The sequence below is a fragment of the Spermophilus citellus genome (assembly GCF_964194105.1).
Source record: "Spermophilus citellus genome assembly, chromosome: 16".
NCBI classification, from domain to species: Eukaryota; Metazoa; Chordata; class Mammalia; order Rodentia; family Sciuridae; genus Spermophilus; species Spermophilus citellus.
Window position 1 is genome coordinate 66,355,139 of NC_138196.1, and position 27,885 is coordinate 66,383,023.

At 34.6% G+C, this 27,885-nt stretch overlaps 1 protein-coding gene across 1 annotated transcript in view; it reads right to left on the reverse strand.

The window, feature by feature from the left end:
• Positions 1-662: 662 nt before the first annotated feature.
• Positions 663-27,885, reverse strand: part of ANXA10 (annexin A10) — a gene marked incomplete at both ends in the record, with an annotated part of 62,251 nt that continues 35,028 nt past the window's right edge. Inside the window, 6 exons of the mRNA XM_081269670.1 lie at positions 663-731; positions 2,943-3,065; positions 5,201-5,259; positions 7,791-7,886; positions 9,241-9,334; positions 9,428-9,481. Coding sequence (XP_081125796.1) covers positions 663-731; positions 2,943-3,065; positions 5,201-5,259; positions 7,791-7,886; positions 9,241-9,334; positions 9,428-9,481 — 495 coding nt within the window. The remainder of the gene's footprint in view (positions 732-2,942; positions 3,066-5,200; positions 5,260-7,790; positions 7,887-9,240; positions 9,335-9,427; positions 9,482-27,885) is intronic.

The following is a 27,885-nucleotide window of genomic DNA, read 5'->3' on the forward strand; positions in this document are numbered from 1 at the left end:
GGGCAAATAGTTGATTAAGTACTGATTCAAAAATTAAAAAAAATAGCTAGAGATAAATTGCCTTTATCAGAGTATCTGCAAATACAACTAAATATTCACACACACACACACACTCAGCCCCCTCCCCAACACACTGTTTGCATGTAAGTCTACATATAAGTTTCTTGTACATCTAAACCAGATAAGCATGTATCTTGGTGCATTTTACTGTTTTATATCTTTATTTTTCTTTTACAGCCTGCTTTAGGCGCTCATTTTAGCTTTATTGCATTTGTACAAGATTCTAGAAAATTTCTCTAAGGATAGTGAGGACATACTGAATTTTCATTAATCTCTCCAAACATGCCACAATCTTTAGCTGACATTCTTGTAGGGTGTCGACAGTTCACCCTTAAATAAAATTTTCCAATAGCATGTTTTTTCTTATTCCATCATGCATAATTTACTGAATTGTTGATTGATACAGATGCATATCCAGGATTATATATTTCCAGTAGTAGATTTTTTTGTCTTGGAATAATTTTAAAGATGATAGAAAAGAAATATGATTCTATAGTTTTGTTATCGTGCTAATCATAATGAATTTAGCAGAAAGTGTCCTTTGATGTGCGCATGAAAGGGAATGCATAGCCCTTTGATTCCTTTTCTTCCTTCTCTTTATTTTAGTAGTCATCCATGTCACCAGCACAGATAGCAAGTAGTGCTTTTTCATAGTGGCCTGAAGCAAAATTCTGTAAAGAAAAACACATAATGTATATAAAATAAAATCTCATAGTTGTTCTAAAAAAGACCCATTATTCTTCTGCATTTCTGTATGAGAGACCCATGGACCATCAGTCTTTCTAAAATTATTTATTCTTTTAATCTAAAGATTCAATATTTTCTGAGAACTATTCTCAGTTAAAGGTATTGAAAAATTATAACATGGTTATAGTCAATAGTATGTGGCTTATATGAAGACAGTGGAGCCCTAATGTGTATTTGTAAGTACAATAAACTTACATTAAAATGGAATCTTTTCTTCAACTTTAGAAAGAGGTGCCCTGATATTGTTATTATTATAGATCAGTATAGAGTCTGGAAAGCAAATGGATAATGTGTTTCAAAAGATTTAAAAATATTTATACTCATGAATGCTGTAATTTTAACTTAAGAAATATATCTTTAGGAATCTATTATCAGTTATCAATGAACACAGAGATTTAAGACTATAATCAAGATACTATTATATATACTAGTGAAAACTGAAAAATAATATGTATAATATGCAAGGTAGTTTTTGTATTTTACAGTTTATACACCAGGATACCATGATTCAATAAAAATATCCCCTTTTGGTAGCAAATCGCTATTTATTTCTTACAGTCCTGGAGGCTGGGGAATTCAAGGTCTAGGTGCCAGGAGATTTGGTGTCTGCCTGCTTCTCATAGACAGCCTTCTTCTCTTTCTGACCTCCCATGGAAGAAGGGACACTCCACTGTGTCTATTTTATAAGGACACTAATCCCATCCCTGGGCTTATCCTTACTATTTAATCAACTCCCAAATACCCAACCTCCTAACACCATCACTATGGAGGAGACACAAGAATTCTGACCACAGAAGCACCTGCCACAATATTTTATTATAGATTATCTGTGGTAGAGAATTTAGGGCATTTTTGTTTTCTTTTTGTTTTTTTCATAGTTTCCAAATTTTCCAAAACAACAAAAAAAGTAATATTATAAAACTAAACTTTGTTAAAAATCAACTATTAATGTTCTTTTATGTAAAATTGTGTCTTTATGATTCACTGCTTTATATGCACATAGTAAAGTCGCATTAATTATCATAAATACTAGTAGACTTCAAGATGGCTGTGATTAATTACAAGAAGTATATAAGATATAGTTTATTCATCTAGAAAATGAGTGATATGTATTTCTCAGTGGGAAATGTTTATCATCACTGAAAGAGTTTAGCATTTTGAAGGTGGATATAATGAGAGTTTTATCAAAGATAGAGGAATAAGATTTCTTTTAATTGTTCCATCAACTTCTAGAACCACTTTGGCTCTCAAGGGCTTATAAGATCTTCTGGATTTTGTGGTTTCTTGATCTTGGGTTGTTGAGTTGTTTCTGGTTTACTCTGTCAGTAAACTAAAAAGCTGTTTCTTACTATTAGAAATTTCAGTGGCAAACACCGTGAGCCAGATAACAGTGCTTATCTATGTGCAAAATATAAATGAAGATAGATTCTCAGTACCGTGTCCTAGGTCTAATTCTCTGCTCTACCATCTTGAAAGTCTTTGTGATTTTTGTTTGAAGAAAGGTCCAAGCATTTTATTTTTCACAACCCCCAACCCCACTCCGAAAATTAGATAGAGGGTCTCACATACTCTGATAATTCTTTGCTAGGTTTTACAAAAAAAAAAAAAAAAAAAAAAAAAAAACCCTAGGGTAAAGTTCAGAAGGATCAGAATGAAGCAATTGCTTGTTTACTTCTGAATCATGGTTTCTTTGCTTTCTAAAGGTTAAAAGGACAAAGCTGTGCAGATTTTCACATAACAAGTAATGTTAAATTCCTCCTGATCACAATTGATGGTACTTGACTGGCTGCCCTGCCTTCCATGATAACGAAATAAGAATCTTCTTCAGGATTATGGGGTCTTGCTGCAAGATACATTTTTCTAGATCTGAGCATACCTCAGAATTTAGCTCTTGCAGCACAATTACAGGGGATGAATATTTTACATGATGGTGTCAATGATTTTGCTTAAAATAAAGACAAAAAAATCTTCTGTCTGGTAAAGGGATTTTCTTTCCAACCTGTTCATTTCATGTATTAAAGGTTGTCTAAAGTGTGAAAGCAGTTAATCCCATCAGAAGAGTTAATTTTTTAGACTGTAAATGAAATTATTTAAATGAAAACTCTTATCTCAGTTTCAAAAAGTAGGAGACTTACTTTGATATCATGAAATAGGGATTTTCCATATCTCTCTTTGTAGCATTTCCTTATGGTCAGCAGGTCTATTTCACTTCTGGCAATTAGTATCCGGATTACTGTTTTATTATGAAAACCAAAGTCCTAAAAGATTCAGGAAAAGGGAGAAAAAACAAGAAAACAGTACCTTAAAGTCAGCATGTCCAACGTCCACTCATCTCTTTCTGCAGCAATCTGCTCTTTGACCCGTGGTCCTCAAACTGTAAACACATCACTGTCCCCACAATCTCCAGGTCACTGTCCCCACAGTCTCCAGGTCAGAGCCTGAGAGCTGCCCTGTGACTTCACTTTCCTACCCGTGCTCTCACACTGAGCCATCCTCTTCCATCTGTCTTCCTTAACCCCAGGGTCATGCCGTTGACTCTGACCCCCTGCCCTCTGTAGTAGTTCCGGCCTTTCCCAGTCTTCAGTCTTCACACTGTCTCCTTCCCTCTGCAGGGTGAACTGCACATCTGATCACAGGTCTTCCTAGGTAAACCTGCTTCCCGGTGGGGATACATTCTGCACTCACATGAGCATTGGCCAGTCTGAGACAGCAACTGCGTTTTCACTATTGAAATATTGTAAAACTAAGAATTCTAGGTACTTAAAATATTTTCTGGTGAAAATTCAAATAATGAAAAACAAAATCCACATCTGCACTAGCCCCTGGAAACATTCATGAAGGCGGGTGTATGTGTGGGGGGGGGGGGGCGGGGCGGGGGGGGGTCAGACATTTTTTGAAAAATGGAGTTATGATGACATCTGGTGGCCACCAAGTGTAATCTGATTTTTGATGTGAATGTTTTAGATGTAGATCTAATTTTTTTTTTAATAATTAGAGGTGACTAAGATGAATGTTTAACAAAATTTCCTATTTTAAATTGTAGATACTTCAGAGTTCTTGGGGGAAAAGGGTGGTGAAAAGAGTTTTTTGACACTTGAGGTCCTCATGTATTAAAAAAAAATTGATTACTAGAATATACACACCCTTCCTCTTTATCTCCAAACCATTTGTGAATACAGATACCTTCTTTCACCTCTGGTAACACACTGAGCAAAGATATAGTTTTAGTTATCACTGAAGTAAGTGTCCCTGAATTTGAACATAATCAGACTGAGAGTAATTGCTTCTACTTTTCCAGGATCATTTACAAGTAAGGATTTATTTTGTTTTTGTAGAGGTTGGTTCTTTGAGAAAGGGCCTGCTGAAATCACCTTGCAGAATTCCCAAATGTGTTATGTCAAATAGCTTCATTTTAATCAAATCAAATTTCTCCTAGGAACAGGGTCAGAGAGAAGCAGAGGACTGTGAGCATTGATCTTTCACCTGTATTCTGAGCTGGCATAGATTCTCCTCATGCATCAGTAAAATAAACTTCAGGCATGAGATATACAGTTAAATATTCTTGGTATTAACATATCTGTCCTGTGCACTGTCTTTTTCCAAGAAGTTTGCCTGTAAAAAATTACTTTGAAGATAAAACACTCTGATTATTAAACTTATTGTAATATCAGCTTATTTTTAATAATTTTCATCACGTTTTCAAGGCTATGAAATATGTAGAGTGAAATATATGAGACCCTTTCTTTTTTAAAATATGCTTCATACACATATGGATAAAATGTACACTACCTGATGCACTTCAGTGTTACTTTCCTCAAACATGATTGCAACAAAGGATGTGTGATTGAATATCACATTAAAGCATGAAACATTCCCATTTAATTATAAGTTTATTGTTTACTAGTTACCTAAGTAATTTTTTAAAAATAATACTGTTTGCTTTAAGATAATCACTGACATTATTTTGTGAATTTAAACTTTTAAATTATAGATATTTTCTTGCTGAGATTTTGTAATGTTTTAACATTTTGTCATGATGTCATATGTTTTATACTCGTGTAAGTATGAGGTAGCGGGTCTATGGATATATACAAAAGCATTTGGATTTACCACTTTCTTTAAATGCCAAGAAACTCTAAAGAACATGAAGGACAGAGACTCCAAAGAACAGTATTACTTAGGTATCTAAATTTGATGAGGAAAGCATTATTTTTACACAATGGGTCCTCCTTTTGGTGTATAGCACATTATTTTCACTTGGGCATATTTCTTTGAAATGTATGTATTAAATACAAGAGGGAAATATGAGTCAATATTTAAATAATGGAAGAAAAATCAAGAAAAACAGATACAATATTTGAAGAAATTTTTAAAATATGCAGGTCTTACTTACATGTATTGCACTATATAATCTATAAGCAAAATAGCCTGGTTTGTCTCGAACGCAGAGAACTGGGAGAAATTAGAAAAGTAATGTTAGTGAAGAGACATGATTTCTTAAGAATTCATGAAATAAGATGAACATGTTTTTTCATGTTACAATCTTCACATTGTGTTATAGGTATCCACACAGAGTAATAGCAATGTTATAGCTCATCAAAAAAATATACAGCAACAATATTCTAATGATCCATTCAGATTTTCATTTCATCTATCTCTTGGAACTTGGTCAGCTTCTTCCTCTAACTGATGAAGAAAAATTTATCTTCTTCAACTGAAAATTAAACAGTGCTTCAAAAAGCCCTAGGTTATCACCACTATTATTGATTTTTATTATCGAAGGATTTAATGTAACAAAGACCACATGTGATTCATTCTGAAGGCTATGCATTTATATGATTTTTCAAAGTAAATTATAGTTATGGTCCACGTGGTTTCTCATTAAGATGCTTCAAACATATTCCTTATAGATTCCTAGGAAGCTCTGAAGTCTTATTTATTTATTTATTTATTTATTAGTTCTAATCAATTATACATGACAGTACAAAGCTCTTTGATTCATTGTACACAAATGGAACAGAATTTTTCACTTCTCTGGTTGTGCATGAAGTAGAGTCACACTATTTGTGCAATCATACATGTACCTAGGGTAATGGTATCCATCTCATTCCATCATTTTTCTTAGCCTTTGCCTCCTCTTCCCCTCCCCTTTGCCACATCCAAAGTTCCTCAACTCATCCCATGCTCCTCCATATGGATTAGCATCAACTTATCAGAGAAAACATTCGGCCCCTGGATTTTTTGAGATTGAAGGGCATCTAGGTTGCTTCCACAGTTAAACAATTGTGAATTGTGCTGCTATAAACACTGAAGAGCCTGTGTCACTGTAGTATGCTGTTTTCAAGTCTTTAGGGTATAGACCCAGGAGTGGGATAGTTGAGTCAAAAGGTGGTTCCATTCCAAGTTTTCTAAGGAACCTCCATACTGCTTTCCAAATTGGTTGCTCCAATTTACAGTCCTACCAGCAATGTATGAATGTGCCTTTTACCTACATCCTCACCAACACTTACTATTGCTTGTATTCTTGATAACTGCCATTCTGACTTGAATGAGATGAAATTTTAGAGTAGTTTGAATTTTCATTTCTCTAATTACTAGAGATGTTGAATATTTTTTCATATATTTGTTGATTGATTGTATATCAAAGTCTTTTAAGAAGAAACAGTAAAGATGATAACAGGTCTGGCCAGTTTACATGTCATCAAATTGAAATGGTCATAGTTTTGGAAGACCTAGAGCCTGATGAATGTACACTGTTGATTTTAGCCATTCAGTATTATTTATTTGAATAATAGACTAATACATAAGTGAATAATGTATGAGACTATAACTTCTAGCCAAAATAAAATCATCATAACAAATTAATTCAAGTAATTGTTTTCGATTGTGAGAACATAACCTTATCTTTTATTATTTTTACTTTGAAGAAAAGTGAACCTGATAATCATTTTTTTCCCTCAAAGTGCTAGGAATGGCATCAGGGTATCAGGCATGCTACGCAAGTACTGTCCCACTAAGCTACACTCATAGACCTTTGTGATTACTCTGGAGTCGCTGCTAGACTGCGATGGCTGGGTGCAGGGATATCTCAACCTTGTAAACTATGCTAAGCCCAAGGCCAATATCATCCTAAATGGAGAAAAACTGAAAGCATCCCCTCTAAAAACTGGACCAAGACAAGGATGGAAATCTCAATATTCACTTATTCAACAATTATCCAAGTGCTCACTAGATAAATAACTACTGGGGGAATATTTCACAATGACTTTTCATTTATAGATCTGGGATTGGGTGTTCTCAAGTTCAAGTGCAGCACAAGATAAAGCGTGAGTAGTTCCATAGTAGCTTTACAAATGACTACCATTGTTTTTTCTTCTATGGGGATCTCATTCCTTAGGAAAGCCTGGAAGGTGTGCCTCTCTCATAGTAACCTGTAGAATTCACTACTAAGTAACAACTTGGTAAGTCTCTTTTATGGTAGGATTGACTCCTAAAGATGAATATACTAGAAAGTCTCTCTTTCTCTCTCACACACTCATGGTCCCCCAAAACAAACAAAAATACCTCCAAAACAAAAGAACAACAACAACAACAAACCCCTCTTCCTTCTGGGAGGAAAGGAAGCCACATTGCTAGAATTTATCTGCTCTTGGACAAAGGAATGGAAGTCAATAAATAGAAAATGAACTTTACAGTATGAAAACCGTCATTCCTGATAGAAAACATCAGATAATTCTGCTTCCCAGTATGAAACCTGAACCAGCCTTTAGGGGAAGATGTCAGTTTATTAATGTCATTAGGCCTCCAGCTTAGTACCCTGTATCAGTATCTGATATACTTTCCTTCTACAGAGTTCACAACCCCTTTAAATAGTTGCATTCAGGGGGAAAATGACTCAATAAAGAGCTTCAATTCGGTCAGAGCCAGTCAGCATTTGTTGTGAAATAGAAGTTCTGCTATGCACCCAATAAATTATTACTTACCAATTGCCACCAACAGCTCCTTAAAGTATCCATCATAGCAATCATTAATGGCATCTACCACATCTTGCCCAGAAATATTTTGAAATTCCTGGAAAACTTAAAAAAATTGATGTAATTCAAAGGAAATTTTGTAAATATTCCAAACTTAAATATAGATATTGATTAGATTGTTTTACATACTGAAGGTATTTTCTCTAAAATAATTGAAAATACTACCATCAGTCATATTGATTTCTATGCTTTGAAATAAATACAATACTCTAAAAGTTAGTGGAGTTGGTATACATCTTCAAACACTTGCTTTTGCTCTGTCCTCCTGGGGAACAACTGCCATCTCTAGTAGGACTCACTGACTCACTGCTGATTTAAATTCAGAGGAAACACAAGACCAGACGTTATTTATGAGCCATTTGTTTAGGACATACATAGAAATAAATCAGACTTATTTCAACAGTAAATTTTTTGCTAGAGCTTAAGTATGAAAAATTATTGTAAAAATCCTTTGAGTGATGATTAAAACAGTGGTCGTAAGATCTATAAAGAATATTCTGAGAGGACTGGGGTTGTGGCTCAGCAGTAGAGCACTCCCCTAGCACGGGTGAGGCCCTGGGTTTGATCCTCAGCACCACATAAAAAAATAAATTAATTAAAGATATTGTGTCCAACTACAACTAAAAAATAAGCATAAAAAAGAATATTCTGGGAAATATGGAATCACCTTTTGATAAGCATTATTAGCAAAATTGTGCTCAATTAAGCTTCTTATTCAGGAATTTACTTATCTGGTTTTATCCCAAGTAACTTTTAGTTCTCCATTTTTTATAGCAAATTAGAAGCAAGGAGGTGTCTTCTTATTGCTATTTATATATAATTGACATTAGAAAATATAAAGATGGGACCTGAATTAGGGTAGGTCATCTATTAAAAAATTTTAATGACTTTGTGTTTTACATAAAAATTTTTTAATAGGGGAAAAAGAAAAGTACAATAGTTAAGATAAACTCAAAGTGCAAATTAATATGAATTACCTCTAAAACCAATACGATGCTACCTCTTTTGCATAAATCATGATATCAGTAATGAACCTGACTCATAATGGGCTGATTAAACTATGTTCACTAGACACTTTTCAAGACAACATATAGACAACATATTTAGTAGCAAATAGCTAATATAGCTCTAAAATAGTGAGAATTCTCAAGAGATTCAATATTTTGATGTTATAAAATTCATTTATTAGAAAAATAAAATTATGGGGAAAACTGTTTTCTCAGTAATGCCATTAAATGAGGCACATCTGTATAACTTATAATCCAAAATACTTGTCTTTGTGATATCAAATTTTTCTCTATTTCTATGCAACATTCTCTCTCTTATTTTCCTACCTAACTACTTGCTTTGTATTATATAATCAGTTAAGTAGCTGTAAAGAAGCCTGATTTCTAATTACCCAGCCACAGCTGCTGGTAGCTCTTGTTGCACAGGATCATCTGTAGCATGGTTTTATGTTCTCCAGTTTTCTGCTGACACGCTTCCCACAGGACCTGAAACCCACAGTCAGGAAGGAGCATCAGAATCAGCTCAGACCATCAGAACAAAGGTTCTTTAGAGCCTGTTGGAGGGCTGGATCTAGTTACCATTGCATCCTGAGCAGCCATAGCAGGGTCTGTGTATCCCTCCTCCCTGGTTCCCTGTAGAGTAAACATAGATTTCCTTTTAAATGTTCTTAATCAACAATCCATGTGGTATATTTTTTTGGGGGGGCTTAATCATACTTTGTCTTTATTGTTGTGTATTTGTGAGGATTTCCATAATAAAATATTTTTTAAATTGAGTTTTGTTTTAATAGTGTTATACTATAAAACATCAAAAAGTTTCCTTCTTTATGAAGATTTCCAGACAGAAAAACAGAATTTTCTGATGGACCATTAATTAGTACATTAACTTAAATATTCTAACAAGTTATTTAGAAACTGACAACGAAAAATAATTTTTAAAAGATTGTACAAATTACTGTTACTATATCAATAAAAGACCACCAAAAGTTAGAATTTTAAGCCAAAAGCAGAAAGGTTTGATAAATCTAACATTAAATCTAGGTAAGGGTGTGGGCTCTCGAGTCATTAAGATCTAGGTGTGTATTCTAGCTGTGCTCTGTTAGTTCTAAATATTTTTGGCAGATCATTTAATTTCTGTGAACCTCAGGAACCATGTCTATAATATGAGGATAAGATTTCTTGATTAGTAAAAGCACTGACCACAGGGCCTGGCACGTCATAAGTATTCAGTAAAGGATTCCAGCAAATCTACTACCCCATTTCGGTCTTAAATGCATATTTTTACATATTCTAACATCTCTGAAATTTAGATGTGTCCTATAATTGATGGCATTAATTCAAGGAGTTTTCCTTCCTTAGTGGTATATAATAAAATAATGGAGCATTAGAACAAATTGATAACATCTAACATTTAATATAACATAGAATATCAATCATGATAAAGCTATATTCCCAATTTCTACTTTAAGACTATTCTAATAATGATTATGATTTTTTTAAAAAAATTCAAAAGCTGAGGAAAATATTTTCAATACATCATGAACAGAACAATTTTGAGACAATAATTTTGTGAAAAAATGGTTTATTAATTCCATTTTTGTATAAAACATATGGGAGAAACCTAGCCAATCAATGCACATTGTCACCACATGAATAGGTACTTTATCAAACTTTGAGTCTAAGAACATACAGCTCCCCCATGTGGTATTATTCAATCAAAAATCCTTGAACCACTGAACTCTTTGGTAATTCCTGAGGAAGTTCTCAAGTTATTTGGAACAAGACGGTCTCCATTTCTTGAATACTTTTTGAAATATTATATAGGCTTTTTTAAAAGGGTGTTATGATTTGGATATGAGGGGTTTCTCCCCAAAGCTTTGGGTTTTATATGGCAAAAATGTGAAATGATTTTATACAGTTCAGAAGTGAAATGATTGGACTATGAAAGATGTAACCTAATCAGTCCGTTCCTAGTTTGAATGGACTGACTGGGTGGCGATGGTAAGTAGGTGGGGTGTGTCAGAAGAGGTGGGTTACTGGGGTGTGCCCTGGAAGGGTTCATCTTTCCTGTAACCCCTTACCTCTTCCCTCATTCTCTCTCTTCCTGGCTGCCATCAGGTGAGCATCTTTTCTGGCCCTTGCCCTTCTGCCTCACCTTGGCCCCAAAGCAATGGAGTCAGCTGTCTGTGGACTGAGACCTCTGACACCCTGAGTCTCAGAATAAACTTTTCCTCCTCTAAGTTGTTCTTGTTGGGAATTTTAGTCACAGTGACAAAAAGCTGAGTAACATAAAGGAAAATTCATATTTTTTTCTTTTGCAACAGGAGTAGTCTTTGAAAGACATTGTGGTATTTTTCACTTCTCCAATTCTCCATAGAATTTTCTCCCCCATTAAACTGAGTATTCACTGCCTGGCCATGGGTGGCAGGAATGGAATTTAACACTGTTAGAGTGAAAATGCAGAGAAAGAGTCATCATTTGGCTCACAAAGTAGAATTTATGCAACAACAAAATAGTCCTGACATCCAGATTTTGTGGAGAAGAGTATTTGTAAATTTGTTTACTGACTTTTTTATCATATAAAGAACAGACGTAGTCTACCCGACCATTTCAAACAGAAGGAAGGAGGGCTAACCAATGCAAGATGCACTGGTCCCCAAGGAGAATTCACACATGAAAGGAGAAAGAGGTAAAGGGATCATGCAATCAGAGTTTATTTAACTTCTCTTTAGGGTCAAGATGGGGCAGAAAAACTTTGTTAAAAATCCTTTTGAAGGCTAGAATTTGAAAGTGTCTTCCAAACAGTAACATTCTGGCCTAGAACCCTTCCCCTTCTAGTCTTATCAACCAATGGGTCAGTATATGCATCTGTAATGCTTAGAGATGACTTTTAACAAATTTCACTTTCTAAGTGGTTTTAATTACAGTCTTTCCTATGAATTTAACAACATGTACTCGGTGTGTTAGTTTACTAACTCTACTTTTGTCATATACTGGCAACCTCTTTAGCATCTAGATAGACTAGATGTAAATTAGGACTCATTTGTCCTTTATATACACTATTTACACAGAATAGTAAAACAAAACCCACAAATATAAGGGACAATGGTCAATTCTGCTTCACAGAAAATACACTGGTATAAAGCCCTTAAGACACTTTCAAATTCTAGCCTTTAAAAAAAGGGGTGTGGGGGGGAGTTTTGCTTCAAAGTATAGCCTTTGTTAAGTAAGTGTTGCAGTTTATTCAGTGCTACTGTATGTATAGTTGGAAACTTAAGTCCTTGTTGGGAACATCTAGTGTTTCTAGATGTTGAAAAGTGCACAACACATGGGAAAAGTAGAGAGCTAAAGTAATGCCCTTTAAGTATGTTTTGTTACTACTTAGGAATGGTTGCCATTTAGGGGAATGGAATTGTTGAACTTGATGTCTTGGAGGGTAGGTTGAAGGGTCACTGGGTCGGGGGTAGGGGAAGGAGAAAGTATGCATAGAGAAGCAATGGATGCCCTTTAGATTAGTTCAGATTGTCTAGCCATTGTTATATGTGTATTTTAGTTAATCTTGCTGGGTATTAAAGGATAAGTCCTAATGCCCAGAGTTTGTTAACAATAGCAAAATAATCCCTATATAAATGTCCTTTGTTAGCTTTTAGAAAGAACTGTCTTCTGTGAGTGACCCTTGTTAATCCAGCTCTTGGAGCTAGGGATAGTCCTGAATTTAGTCACTGGAGTGGTGAAGAGGGAGAAGAGGAAGCGGGAGGGGAAGTGCTCTTTGCTAAAGTCTCCATATTTGGAAGACAGGTTTAGATTATAACCATATATCTATATGTACGTTTTTGGTAAATTGTGTTTTTGTGCACAAAGTTCATACTTCATTTCACAATATTTAAGCTTTCTAGATGCTTGAGGTGACAGTGAATCATAAAAAGTAGTGCTAGTGAATTAGCCAACTTGTAAATATCTTTTTGTTATAATTGATAGAAAAGATGCATCTTGGACATGGAATTGTTTTATCTCTGGGCATTGTGTATCAGGACTTGTTCATTAGGCTGGCAGCAGAGGGGCACAGGGAGACACACAGAAAGATGGAAGCAAGTGCTCAAAAGATTTACATTTTGATGTGAGCCACTGGTGTGTGTGCATCTTCTGGCTGTACTATAGGAATATTTTAATTCACTGGGAACATGCATTCTTGCTAATATTTTAGTAGTAGAAATCTGTTAATGATTAACAATCTTGGTGTATTCTGTTGCTGTTTCATTTTACATTGAGCATTAAGGGAATGAATTGTTTTAGTTGTAACTCTGCCAATATGTCTATCTAGAGGCCTGTTGCCATTTCTGTCTTCAGTGAAATTTTTGTCCCCAAGAAAGGATAACAGATTGAGTTGGTGTATTCTTGGTTATCAAAAAATACTCATGTAGCTTCAGGATTTTGAATTGGTGAATATTCATGATGTGTGGAAAAGCATAATACACACCACAATCTCAATCACACAAAATGGGATATTGTGTATATATGCACACAACCTAGAGGGACACGTCCAACTAAGCTTCTTGTGAGTGGATGACTTTGTTCTTTGCTTGTGTTTTTTTTCCCCTGTAATGTACAATTTACTTTTAAAAAATAAAAATTATTTTAAAAACCTGTAAAAAAAAAATAAAAAATAAAAAAAATAAAAATCCTTTTGAAAGTAGACAGAGGGTACAATGGCTTCTGCTTCAGATCATTTTTTTAGGACTCTGGAAATAGCTACAGAGTTCAGTAAGGCAGCAAGATTAGGCAGAGAGAGGTCCTGAATAAAAGTCCCTTGAATTAACCTCAATCCGTAAGTAGCATGAATGGGACCTCAAATTTCCTATCTGATCCTGATCAAGGGTTTTACACTTTGGCCAAGAACTTGGTGGGATAACTTGCCAGATGGAGTTGTTCATATCATGACAGGGAAAAGGTATTGCAATAATCAAGGGATACAGGTAGACCACATTGACTAGAACTGTGTGGGAGACACAGTTAGACCTCAGAGGGACTCTTCAGCTCCAGTGAGAGTAGGGTCAGGCTAAATCATCATGTGGGGTTACTTGGCTCCACCAAACTGAGACAGAGGAAGTATAAATGATTAACTAGTTGCACATTTTGGCAGCTAATAGTGAGAAAGGTCCCTAACCTGGACATCAACACTCATGTGTTTCATATTTAGAATTGCCCAGGACTGGCTTTGCGACTGGCATTCAGGTTGGATGCAAAATGGTTCATGACCAGCAAAGATGCAAAATAATATCTTGATGATCTGAAGAGACCATCACTTTCTTGCTACCAAGACATCTCATGAACCATGCATACAGCTTCCTACTAAGTGCCCTCTTGGAGAGAAGGATTGGGGATTGCCAAAACACTAAGGATTCATACTTTACTCAAAAAAAAAAAAGCTATAAGTGACATTGAATGTGCACCCCCATTGACTATATAAAGTATTGTATGGATTAAATTTGCTATTTCAAACTAATATTAGGTATTTTTCTTTATTTACTAACCAAAGCTGGAGGCATCTGAGAAAGCTCAATTTATTCACAGAGAAATAAATAAGCCATATTTTCTTGTTAGTAAGTTTGTAGCCCTGGAAAATTTAATATATTTTATCATAATTCAGAAGTTGTATATCATCTGAAGGTGAACAGATGATAGGCAAAAGAAATGAGCCTGTCAGACACATTTCTCCTGCCTCGTTTTCTTTGCTTACTTAACATACCAAGGGAATAACAATGCACACATGTAATTCTTGTTTTTAAAAGCGGTGCACTTATGTGTATGATATGTGTATTTTATGCAACCATACATTTTATGCATGCACACATTTTATGTATTTTAACAAGAAATAGAAGATGATATTTAAAGAAAGAAATTAATTTGTGGGGGAGGTAGGATTATGGGTGTTATGTTTAAATCATAAAAATATTGAGGGGCAGGGATGTGAGGGCTCATACAATTCCTCTCCTTATTTTGGAAGTGAAAATAAATGGACCTAGTGAGAGTGAGTGAATTGTTCAAGGTCTGAATCCTAGAGAAGAATGTTATTAGATTCCAGTGGCATTGCTGGCTGTGAGATCTGGTTAACCATGGTTGAACCCATTCTTTTTGGACAATCTCTTCTGGTTTATTTTCAAATTCTCTCTGATGGTTTTAATTTATACCAAATGACAAATAACTAAAAACAATTAATATGCTCTATCTTCTCAGATTTTATACTATTCATTTAATAACATAAGCTTATCATGGTAATTCTTAGTCTTCATGTTATCTGAGCTCTCAGTAGATTTGGTTGCAATTGGCTCTGTGTTCTCCTTTTATACTTTCATTATTTGGCTTCCAGGATCTCTTTTTATATCTATCTCTTTCATTGCAAATTCCTCAATCTTTTTTTTTTTAATTTGAGATCTGCATTTTCTTTTTTTTTAAATATTTTTTATTTGCTAATGGAACTTTATTTATATGCGGTGCTGAGAATTGAACCCAGTGCCTCACGCATGCTAGGCAAGCACTCTACCACTGAGCTACAACCCCAGCCCAAACTCCTCAATCTTGAGAATGGGTTTATCTTACTTTTCAATCTCTTATTTTGGAAGATTCTTATGGTAAGGCCTTAATTGTCTTCTTGCCTGTAGTTATGCTCCCTTCTCTTGATAATCTTACCTGCTGACAGGGCTTTAAGTTCTGTCTGTATTGTAATGATACCCACATTTGTATCTCTAAATGAAATCTATTATCTGGAGGAAAGCAAGATGGTGGATTAGTGAGATGTGGCTTTTCTCACAGCTCTATAACTTGGGACTCAAACAGAAGGGAAACTACTTCTTTGGGAGGTAAGTGAAAAAACAAAAACAGAAGCAGAAACACTCCACTGATATTCAATATTGGACAGAGAGCCTTGAAGACTGGAAAATTCAGGGTACAACATCAGATTAGGCCAAGGAATAGAACTGGAGCTGATCCAGGTGGAAGAGGAGAAAACATACCAGGGTGGAAATGATTGAAAGTGCTGGGAAAATCTTGGCTTGGGGAATCCAGGGACCAAAGGGCAGCACCCCCTGGGCTGACCCAGGTGCTATCAGTCCCAACAAACTGGTGAGGGAAAGTCATCATCTGCCAGCCCTCTACAGGGAGCCCAAGTTGGAAATACCTCCACGAGACTGGTATGGACTCAGAACCCAGAACTTAGATCTGTGAGTTTGGGGATGAAACTAATACATGAATTGGGCAGATGCCAACCACGAGAATTAAAGTGAACCTAACAAATCAAGAGAATCTCTGGCACAGAGACCATTTTGCTTGGGGGTAATACAGATCAGAGAGGGCAGGGAAAGTGGGCTCCTCATTCCCTCCTTCCATTGAACCCAGCAGCTAGCAGGACAAGTAGCAGGAAGAAACCGAATAGGGCAGAATGACTGAGCTCAGTGCTCAGAAACAGTCTTGAGAAGCCAAAACAGGGCAGTATCCCCAAACAACAGAACCAGTGAAGGACCAACTCCCCAGTCCCACAAGTGGTGCCTTGGAGGGAGTAGTGGTAGAAGTATGTTGATTCATTAATGAAAACTCCCCACATAATAAAACACCAGGGGCAATACCAGACCAAAGCCCACCCCTGGGAGCTTCACTTGCAGCAACCCATCTCACCAGAACCCAAAGACAATACCCAGGAAGCCAGGCTGAGAACATTTTCCACAGCTCCTCCCACCATCCTGCTGAGAAGGGAAGTCGAGAAACAGAAAGGCACTTTGGCATAGACAGTGGGCAAATGGTCTCATTGACTATTCTGTTATTTTGTTTTTGTTGTTTTTACATGTGTACTGATTGATACATAATGGGCATGTTTGTTTCTGGTCTTTCAGTTTTAGCATTTTTTGAAGGTAGTTATTTTTTCGTGCTTCTTTTTTTTTTTTGAGAATTGGGTTTTTGATTAGTATATTTTGGGTTGATTTTCTATTGTCTTCTCACAATTCTGTTTTCCTTTGTTCCTACTTCTCTCTTTTTACTTGCTAACAGCCAAACACTGTTGCTCTCTCTCTCTCTCATCCTTTATTTCTTTTCCTTCTGTTTTTTTGGTCCTCCCCTTATAAACACATCCTATGTCACCTCTGCATTTGCTCTATTCACCTCTTGAATCTACAAACCCTTTCCTACCATCTCATCACTTCTTTCCTCTGAAAAACTCTATCTTTAAATGAATACTTATACACATTCATATATTTTTATTTTTCTCATTTGTACCATTTTATTTGAAGACAGGTATTTTTCATGGATAAACATTTTGAAGACCAAGATGTTTGATTAGTATTTATCAATTTTGGTCTTATAATCTTATTTCTTTTTTTGTTTTCATTGCCTAAGACTTTTATGCATGTATTCTCTCACTTATCAGTTTCCCTCAACTCTGTTTTCCTCTGCTAATAGCCATTCTCTATGTTCTCTCTTTCACTCTTCTTTTAAATATTTTACTTCTATTTTTTATTATCCTCTGTCTAAGACTTCATATCCTATATCACTTCTGTTCTATCCCTGGTCACCACCTGAAATTGTAAATCCTTTTATAAACTTACTGTTTTTGCTGTGGGCAATAACTGATCATATCGTTTCTGATTATTGTAACAATTGACATTGTAGATTTCATATTTGGTTTAATGCTATAAGTTGTTTGCATCAATGGTTTTTATTATCAGTCTTTCCCTAAACAGTGAGGTACTGGAAACTTTTAGCAACATAAATCCATAAGATAGAAACTCTACTGCCTCAAAACCAACTGTTAGATGAGTAGACATACAAACAACATGAAAAAGCAAGGGAATGAATCACCTGAAACAAACCAAAATACATCAAAAGCAAAATCCATTGACATCTCAGTGGAAGAAATACCAGAGAAGGAGTTTAGAATGTTGATAGTAAAATTGATCTGCAAGGGAAAGGATGATGTAAAGGAGAAAATACAGGAAGAAAAAGATGACTTAAAAAAGTAATATTCTGAAAAAAAAAATGAAAAAACAAAACAAAGCAAAACAAAACAAAAACAACAAGCAGAAATCCTCAAAATGAAGGAAACAATAAACCAAATAAACCATTCATTGGAAAGTATCACCAGAGGACTAGTCCACTTAGAAGAAAGAATCTCAGGCAATGAAGACAAAATACATAATCTTGAAAATAAAGTTGACCACAGAGAAAATATGTTAAGAGATTATGAACAGAACTTCCAAGAAATATGGGATAACCTGAAAAGACCAAATTTAAGATTTATCAGGATAGACAAAGGCTCAGAGGTACAACCCAAAAGAATGCATAATCTTTTCAATGGAATAATATCTGAAATTTTCTGAAACTTTAGGAATGAAATAAAAAATCAAATACAGGAAGCATACAGGACCCCAACTATACAAAATTACAACAGACTCACACCAAGGCATATTATTATGAATATGCCTAACATACAGAATAAGGATAGAATTATAAAGGCTGCCAGAGGAGGAAAAAAAGACAAGTCACATGTAGAGGGAAACCAAGTCAGATCTCAATTGATTTTTCAACCCAGACCCTCAAAGCTAGGAGGTCTTGGAATAATTTATACCAAGCTCTGAAAGAAAATTAATTCCAGTTAAGAATACTAGACCCTGCAAAATTAAGCTTCACATTGATGATGAAATAAAAACCTTCCATGATAAACAAAAGTTAAAAGAATTCACAACTAAAAACTCTGCCCGACAAAACATTCTCAACAAAATAGTTCATGAAGAATAAATTCAAAATAAAACTAAAAACCAGCAAAGGGAGGAACTATGCAAGAAGAACAGTTAAGGAAAAGAGCAACTAATTCAAATTAAAAACCAGAAATAATTCAAATTGACAGGGAATAAAAATAATATCTCAATAATAACATTGAATGTAAATGTCCTAAGCTCATCAATAAAAAGACATAGACTAGCACATTGGATTAAAAAACATGACCCAACAATATGTTGTCTCCAAGAGACTTTCCTTACAGGCAAAGACATCCACAGACTGAAGGTAAAAGTATGGAAAAAAACTTACCATTCATGTGGACCTCATAAACAAGCAGGGTTTCTATCCTTATATCTGACAAAGTCCACTTCAAGTCAAAATTAATCAGAAGTGAAAAGGAAGGCCATTTCATACTGCTTAAGGGAACTGTACATTAAGAAGACATAACAATTGTAAATATTTACACCACAAAATATGGAGTATCTATATATAAAATAGACTCTTCACAATCTCAAGAATCAGATAATTCACAATACAATAATATCAGGTGACTTCAACATGGCTCTCTCACCAATTGATAGATCTTCAAAGCAAAAAATAATAAAAAAGGTATAGAACTAAAAATATAATTACTAATTTAGATTTAACAGACATATAAAAATTTCATTTATCAATGACTTAATACATTTTCTTCTCAGCAGCACATGAATCCTTCTCTAAAACAGACCATATATTAGACCAAAAAGCAACTCTAAGCAAATACAAAAAAATAGAGCTAATACCTTGCATTTTATCAGATCATAATAAAATAAATTTAGAAATCAATGTTAAAATAAAAGAATAAGCTACTGTAACTCCTGGAAACTAACTGGTATACTATTGAATGACCAATGGATAGCTGAAGAAATCAGGGATGAACTAAAAAAATACTTAGAGATAAATGAGAATAGTGACACAGCATATCAAAATTTCTGGGACACTTTGAAGGCAATTCTAATAGGAATGTTCATTGCATTGACATCATTCATAAAAAAAGAATACAAATTCACTAAATAAATAGCCTAACTTTACATCTCAAAGCCCTAGAAAAAGAGGAACAAATCAACACCCTAAGCAGTAGAAGACAGGAAATATTAAAATCAGAGCCTAAATTAATGAAATTGAAGCAACAACAACAAAAAAGCAATTAAAAATTGACAAAACAACAAGTCGGTTCTTTAAATAAGTAAATAAAATTAATATCACCATGAACATCACTGAAATACAGACCATAATCAGAAGCTACTTTGAAAAATCTATACTCTAATAAAATAGAAAATCAGTGTACAACCAGAGATATGAAAAATTGTGCTCTATATGTGTAATATGAATTGTAATGCATTCTGTTATCATATATAACAAATTAAAATAAAAATGATATATTTCTAGAGACAAATGGCCTACCCAAATTGAATCAAGAGGACATAGAAAATTTAAACAGATCAACTTCTTTCTTTTTAAATAAATACAGTAATTTATTTATTTTTTATTCTAATTTGTTATATATGACAGAAGAATGCATTACAATTCATATTAAACAGGCCAATTTCAAGCAATGAAATAGAAGACACCATCAAAAGCCTACCAAGAAAGAAAACACCAGGACCAGATGCATTCTCAGTGGAGTTCTACCAGACATTCAAAGAAGAAATAACACCAATCATCCTCAAATCATTCTATGAAACAGAAAAGGAAGAAATCCTTCCAAACTCATTCTATGAAGCTAGTATCTCCTAGATGCCAAAACTAGACAAAGACACATCAAGGAAAGAAAACTTCAGACCAATATCCCTGATGAATACAGATGCAAAAATTCTCAATAAAATACTGGCAAGTTGCATACAAAAACATGTTAAGAAGATGGTGCACCATAATGAAGTGAAGTTAATTCCAGGGATGCAAGGTTCATTCAACATACAGAAATCAGTCAATATAATTCACCACATGAATTGACTTAAAGAATCACCTGATTACCTCAATAGATGCAGAAAAAGCATTTGACAAAATTCACCATTTATTAATTTTTAAAACACTAGAAAAACTAGGGATAGTAGGAACATACCTCAACATTGTAAAAGTTGTATACCCTAAACTCAAGGCCAACATCATTTTATTTTATTTTTTTAATATTTATTTTTTAGTTATAGTTGGACACAATACCTTTATTTAATTTATTTATTTTTATGTGGTGCTGAGGATCAAACCCAGGACCCTGCATGTGCTGGGCAATTGCTCTACCGCTGAGCCACAACCCCAGCCCGCCAACATCATTGTAAGTGGAGAAAAATTGAAAGCACTCCCTGTAACAACTGGAACAAGGCAATGATGCATTCTTTTACCACTCTTATTCAACATATTCCTTGAAACCCTAGCCAGAGCAATTAGACAAAAGAAAAAAAAAAATAAAGGGCTAAGAATAGGAAAAGAAGAACACAAACTATCTCTATTTGCCAATGAAATGATTCTGTATTTAGGAGACCCCCTCAAAAAATGCCACCAGAAAGCTTCTAGAACTCATAGTGAATTCAGCAAAGTAGCAGGGTATAAAATCAACACCCATAAATCAATCACATTCCTATATATCAATGACATATTAGCTGAACTAGAAATCAGGAAACCTATACCAAAAGCAATAGCTTTTAAAAAAGATACTTGGGAATCAATTTAACAAGACAGGTGAAAGACTTCTAAGATGAAAACTACAGAACACTACAGAAAAAAATATTGAAGAAGACCTCAGTAAATGAAAAGAAAAAGAAAAAGACCACGTTCTTGGATAGACAGAATTAATATAGTCAAAATGGCCACACTATGAAAAGTGCTATACAGATATAATGCAATTCCTATTAAAATTCCAATGATATTCTTTATAGAAATATATAAATAGTGTGAATTTTGTTTGGAAAAATAAGAGGCCCAGAATAGCCAAAGCAATTCATTGTGAGAAAAGTAAAGCAGGAGGCATCACAATACCAGATCCTAAATTATACTACAGAGCCATAGTAAAAAAAAAAAAAAATGTCATGGCACTGGCACTAAAATACACATGAAGTCCAATGGAACAGAACAGAATAGAAGACAAACCCAGTAGAGAAAAACCCACATAAATACAGTTATCTCTTACTAGATAAAGGCATTATAAACATACATTGGAGAAAAGATAAACTTTCCAACGAATAGTTCTGGGAAATGGATCTATATCTAGTACAAAGAATTTGAACCCCATCTCTACCCTGAACAAAACTCTACTTAAAGTGGATCAAGAACCTTGACATTAGACCAGAAACCCTTTGTTTACTAGAAGGAAAGTAGGCCTAATTCATGTAGGCTTAGGAATAGACTTCCTCAATAAGACCCCTAAAGTGCAAGTAGTAAAATCAAGAATCAATAAATGGAATGGTATCAAACTAAAAATCTTCTTCACAGCAAAGGAAGCAATCAAGAATGTAGAGAGAGCCTACAGAATGGGAGAAAATCTTTACCACCTGCACCTCAGATATAGCATTAATCTCCAGGATATACAAAGAATTCAAAAAACTTAACACCAAAACAAACAAACAAAACTCCACAAATAACCCAATCAATAAATGAGCAAAAGAACTAAACAGGCACTTCAGAGAAAAAAATATAAATGGTCAACAAATATATGAAACAATGTTCAACATCTCTAGCCTTTAGAGAAATGAAAATTAAAATCACACTGAGATTCCATCTCACTCCAGTCATAATGACAATTATCAAGAATACAAGTAACAATAAATGTTGGTGAGGATGTGGGGAGAAAGGTACACTCCTACATTGCTAGTGGGACTGCAAATTGGTGCAACCACTCTAGAAAACTGAATAGAGATTCCTTAGAAAACTTAGAATAGTATCACTATTTGATCCAGTTAGCCCATTCCTGGGTCTATACCCAAAGGACTTAAAATCAGCATACTATATTGATGCAGCAACAACAATGTTTATATCATCTCAATTCACAATAGCCAAGCTATCCCACCAAACTAGGTGCCCTTCAACAGATGAATAGATAAAGAAGATATGGTATATATACAAAATTGAATATTACTCAGCCATAAAGAATAATGAATTTACTGCATTCACATGTAAATGGATGGAACTGGAGACTATCATCCTAAGTGAAATAAGCCGATCCCAAAAAACAAAGGCTGATGTGTGGATGCTAACCCACAACAAGGAAGAAGAGTGGGGGAGGGGAAGAATAGAAGTTTATTGGATTAGACCAAGTGGAATGAAGGGAAGGGGGAAGGAAGGGAAATAGGGAGGATAGTAGAATTAATCAGACATAACTTTCTCATACTTTTATTTGAATACATGACCAGTTTAACTCCCCATCACGTGCAACCACAAGAATAGGATCCTTATTTTTGTAAGTTATACTCACGTATGTATAATATGCTAAAATACACTCTACTGTCATGTATATCTAAAAAGAACAAATACAAAAAAGAAATCTATTATCTGAAATTCAGTTGAGCATATTCCAGTTGCTAACTTAATACTTTCTCTTGATTTTCATATATATTTATGTGTGTGTGTGTGTGTGTGTGTGTGTGTATAAATTCAGCATGTTTAACTTGCAACTTTTGATCTCCTTCTACCTTTTATATTCTCTCAATTTTCCACTTCTCTTATTGTTACTCAGACTGAAAATCTGAAAGGCACCTTTGATTCTTTTCATTTTCTTTCATATATCACACCTTATTCCTCAGGAAATAACGTGGACCATCTGGAATCCAGGCACTCTACCCTGCATTGCTCTCAAATGGGCCCAAGTTAACACTATGTCTTGGCTTTGCTGCTGGCACAGCCTCTCCACTGGTTTCTGTTTCCACTCTTGTCTCCCTACCGTGAATTCGGCATTCCCTGTGATACCTTAAAGCATAACATCACATCATTTCTTTATTCAAAAACTGGTGAAGACTTCTCTCTCTACCATTTCGCTAAGAACAAAACCAAGTTTTCCTAATGACTATAAAATTTGACATAATCCTTCCCTATTTGATGCTTCTTTGAGCTCCTCTATGCATCTACACATCTATTACCTTGTTGTCTTTCCTTTGCTCAAATGGGCTTCTGTGGGGCTCTTTGCTATTCCCCATAGCCATTAGCGATTTTCTAGTCTGCAATGTTTTCTCTAGCTGTGCACCTCACCTGGAACTCCCTATCCCATCTATTCATTTGTCCATTCACTTTTTTATTCATACTTTTGCTCACTTTTCATCTTCTCAATAAAATCTATCCTGATTAGGCTATATAATATTACAATCTAGCCCCTCTGCCCAGACCTGTAATTGCTATATCCCAAACCTTCTCTGCCATATTTTACATCACCTCCTAAAAATTCTATTATGTACCTATTTATTAGACCTATTTAATTGTTCCTATTACCTTGCTTGATTTGAGTTTCATAAAGTGTAGGATATTTGTCTCTTTTGTTCACCCATAATTCCTAAGTGCCTAAAAGTCATATTTTGGAAATCCCCTTTTGGAAAGATAAAGAAATAGTTCTCAGACAGCAGAGTTCAAAGATTAATTTGTAGATGGGGAAGATTTTCTAAACCACTGAAGTTTTCTTAATGATATTCAACCTAACTATGTAACTAAGTAAAATTCTACCCTTGCAAAACTTGTGATAAATATTGTGGAATTTTCTGCAGTTCTCTGTGTGTGTCGGAATTCTGGTGTGAAAAGATAATATTCTTGGGCATTTAACTTGAAATGGTGCCAATCTGTTTATTTTCTTATGCAGCTAATTATCAAGAGCACTTTACAAAGACTGTTGGATTAAAAAAAGTCACTTAGTAAGAGCCTGTAAATTGACTACAGACAATTAGGAGGAGAACTGACGGCAACCACAGTCCAGAAGCCTCACTATTCAAGTTTGAGAAACTTTCCTCAGGACAACCCTGAAAGTTAAGGTGAAGAGGTAGTATCCACTTGGGTAGTTTCCATTCTTTCCCTCTGCAAAAAACATCATCTCCAGTGTAATTTGCACATATTGATTAATTAATCTCTAAGTGGCTAATATTTCATTATTTGACAGATAATTAGATCTTCTGTAAATCTAGTTAATAAAAGTATGCAAGAAGTGTTGGGAGTCAATTTAATGACTGGTACTAGTTTTCAAGAGAATGTTTCTAGATCAGCTGTTTCCTTAGTAGAAATAGTCCTCTCAGAAAATCCCTTATAGATTAAGCAAAACACCTTATTCTCCCAGAAAATATGATGATTTATTTTCAACCCTTTCTCTTTGGTGAATACCTTAAAGCTCTTATGCTCCAATTCCTCCAATCTCTATTAATTCACACAAAAAAAGAGCATCTTTGCATTTTAATAATTTTAAAAAGATAAATGCCAGGAATAATCTTGACTTTGATTCTGAAAGTGAAGATGCACAGGGAAGCAGAGAAAAATGATTACATGATTATAACAACAGAAAAATTAGAGAATGTTTGTATTAGGAAGACCCTGACGGGAGGATTAGTTCACATTCAGGTTCACAGAGCAGAGATCTGAATCTCGAGAAAGTTAAATGATAAATACACGGATATGACCCTGAATTATAATGAAGCCCAGAGGGCCAGTCTGTCTGTCTGTCTGTCTGTCTGTCTGTCTATCTATCTATCTATCTATCTATCTTTATCTTGTTGTGTGTGTGTGTGTGTGTGTGTGTGAGAGAGAGAGAGAGAGAGAGAGAGAGAGAGAGAGAGAGAGAGAGAGAGAAGGAGGGAGGGAGGGAGGAACAAGGAGTCAAGCTAGAGTGTGGGAGGAAAAAAGTGTAGGAAAGATTAAGAAAAAAATTTGGTCCTATTACAGTGTGCCACAGCTAACTGGTTAGAACTCATCAGCTCAAAATTTCATAGTCCTTTAGAAAAAAATTCCATTTCCTTTTTATAATATGTTGAGACAGATTCTCTTTGGAATTGTATATGTCACAGATAGAGAGTGGTCAAGAGAAGTAATAAACTTTTTCATTTTCTGAATTTACTTTACAGGTCCCCCACCCCTGCCGCCATCTTCTAAATTTACTGATCTGAGTCCTAAATCAGAGGTTTCACCCTGAACAGCCATTAATGTAGAAGCAAGAAGTCAATAAAAAGTTCATAATATTTAAACACATAGCATGTATTTCATGACACACAGAGATCATACATTTTATTTATGTTTTAAAAATTATCTATGTATTTATTGCAATTAGGTATATATGACAGTAGAATGCATTTTGATTCACTGTACACAATTGCAGCACAACTTTTTATTTCTCTGGTTGTACATCATGCACCCTATGTGCAGTCATACAGATACCTAGGTTAATGATGTCCATCTCATTCCACTATCTTTCTTGCCCCTCCCCTCTTCTCCTTCTCCTTTGCCCAATCACAGTTCCTCCATTTTCCCCATGCTCCCCCCCCCCCCCCGCCCATTATGGATCAGCATTCACTTATCAGAGAGAACATTTGGCCTTTGTTTTTTTGGGAGTGGCTTACTTTGCTTAGCATGATATTCTTCAACTCCATCCATTTACTTGCAAATGCCATAATTTTATTCTCTTTTAATCCTTAGTAATATTCCATTGTGTATATGTACCACAGTTTCTTTATCCATTCATCTATTGAAAGGCATTTAGGTTGATTCCACAGTTTAGCTATTGTGAATTGTGCTAATATGAACATTGATGTGGCTGCATTACTATAGTATGCTGATTTTAAATCTTTTGCTTATAGACTGAGGAGAGATCATACATTTTAGTAAGCAAATCTGCAACTTCTGGTTTTCCAAAATGTTATTAAATGAGATTATATTAAGTCATGTAGAAGTCTGTTACCTCTATATTCTGAGTTAAGTAATCTCTATGAGATATGTATTATTGTATACTTGTATAGTTTACATTTTAAGCTAATGTACTTTTAACTTTATAAGTATATAATGTTAAGAAAAAAGAAGCAAAATTAAAAATTAAGTAGAAGAAAGTAAAATGAGTAAATTTAACTAACTATAAGCAAGTTTTAATAAAAAATCAAGACTGAGAAGAAGCAAGGAAAATTAAGTAAGGAATTTCTCCTTACTTCTTGTAAAAACAGTCTCAACTCACCCTTACTTTTCAGTATCCTATGTTGAAAAAAATTTTACTAAAAATCAAAATGATTTCAAGGCTAAACTTACACACATATACACACGCACGTACCTTACAACTTCAGAAATCAAACTTAAGAAGCAATGCTTTGTCCTGTAAATTTATAATCCAAATTAGATGAAACCCAGTAATAAAATAAATTATTGTGTGGTTATTTTAAGATATGTGTAGTTATTTACAAGTAAAAGTATGATACATATAGACAGAGATGGACACACAAACTCACACATATATATTCTATCACTGTAAAGCGCCATTGTTTAAGGATGTAAGGAACTCAGATATGAGGAACTAAAATCATTAATGATTGATTGTGCTGTTAAATCAGGGGGAGGCACTGTTCATTACTTTTTCCTTGTGATTAATTTTTTTTCTGCAGCCTCTTTATTATGGAATGCATTTGGAATGAACACCAATGAAAGGGAGGCACAAGAAGCCAGATTTGGTAGAGGGAGAAGAGAGTCCATGCTGTTGTCCTCATGGAATTAAATGTAATCCCAAGGAAAATAATTTTTTTTTCTACTGGAAAACTTACATTTTTCTTCAATTAATTGAAATAAATTTCTAGTTGGATATTTAAAAAAAATTGTTTGACATCAGGAAGCAGCTCATGGGTTTATAATGAGACTGTTGACTTGAATCTATTATGAGTAACAAATTTGCCAGGGAGAACCCCTGAGTGAAAACTGTTGTTTTAACTTATATGATGCAGCATTACTCAAAAATTTTAAAAAGGCGACTCCCTTCTGCATGGACAAGAATGTCTAAATTAAAATCGATCTCATGAAAAGTAAAAGGGGACATGCAACAGGCATATTACCAAGTGAAATTATCAAAACTATATAAATGGTTAAAAATGAGTTTTCCTATAAATGGGTTAAACCTCTGTTACAAATTAACATCACCTTATTTGTATAACAACTTACCCAGAGGTCTCAATTTGACAAACCGAACTATCTTCTTTCCATTGACATGTCCCTCAACATTAACAGCTTTAGAATAGGAATAACTGAGGTTGGTAATATGGACAGTTTTATGAACTGTAGAACCAAACCAAGCAAAATACGAACTAAAAACC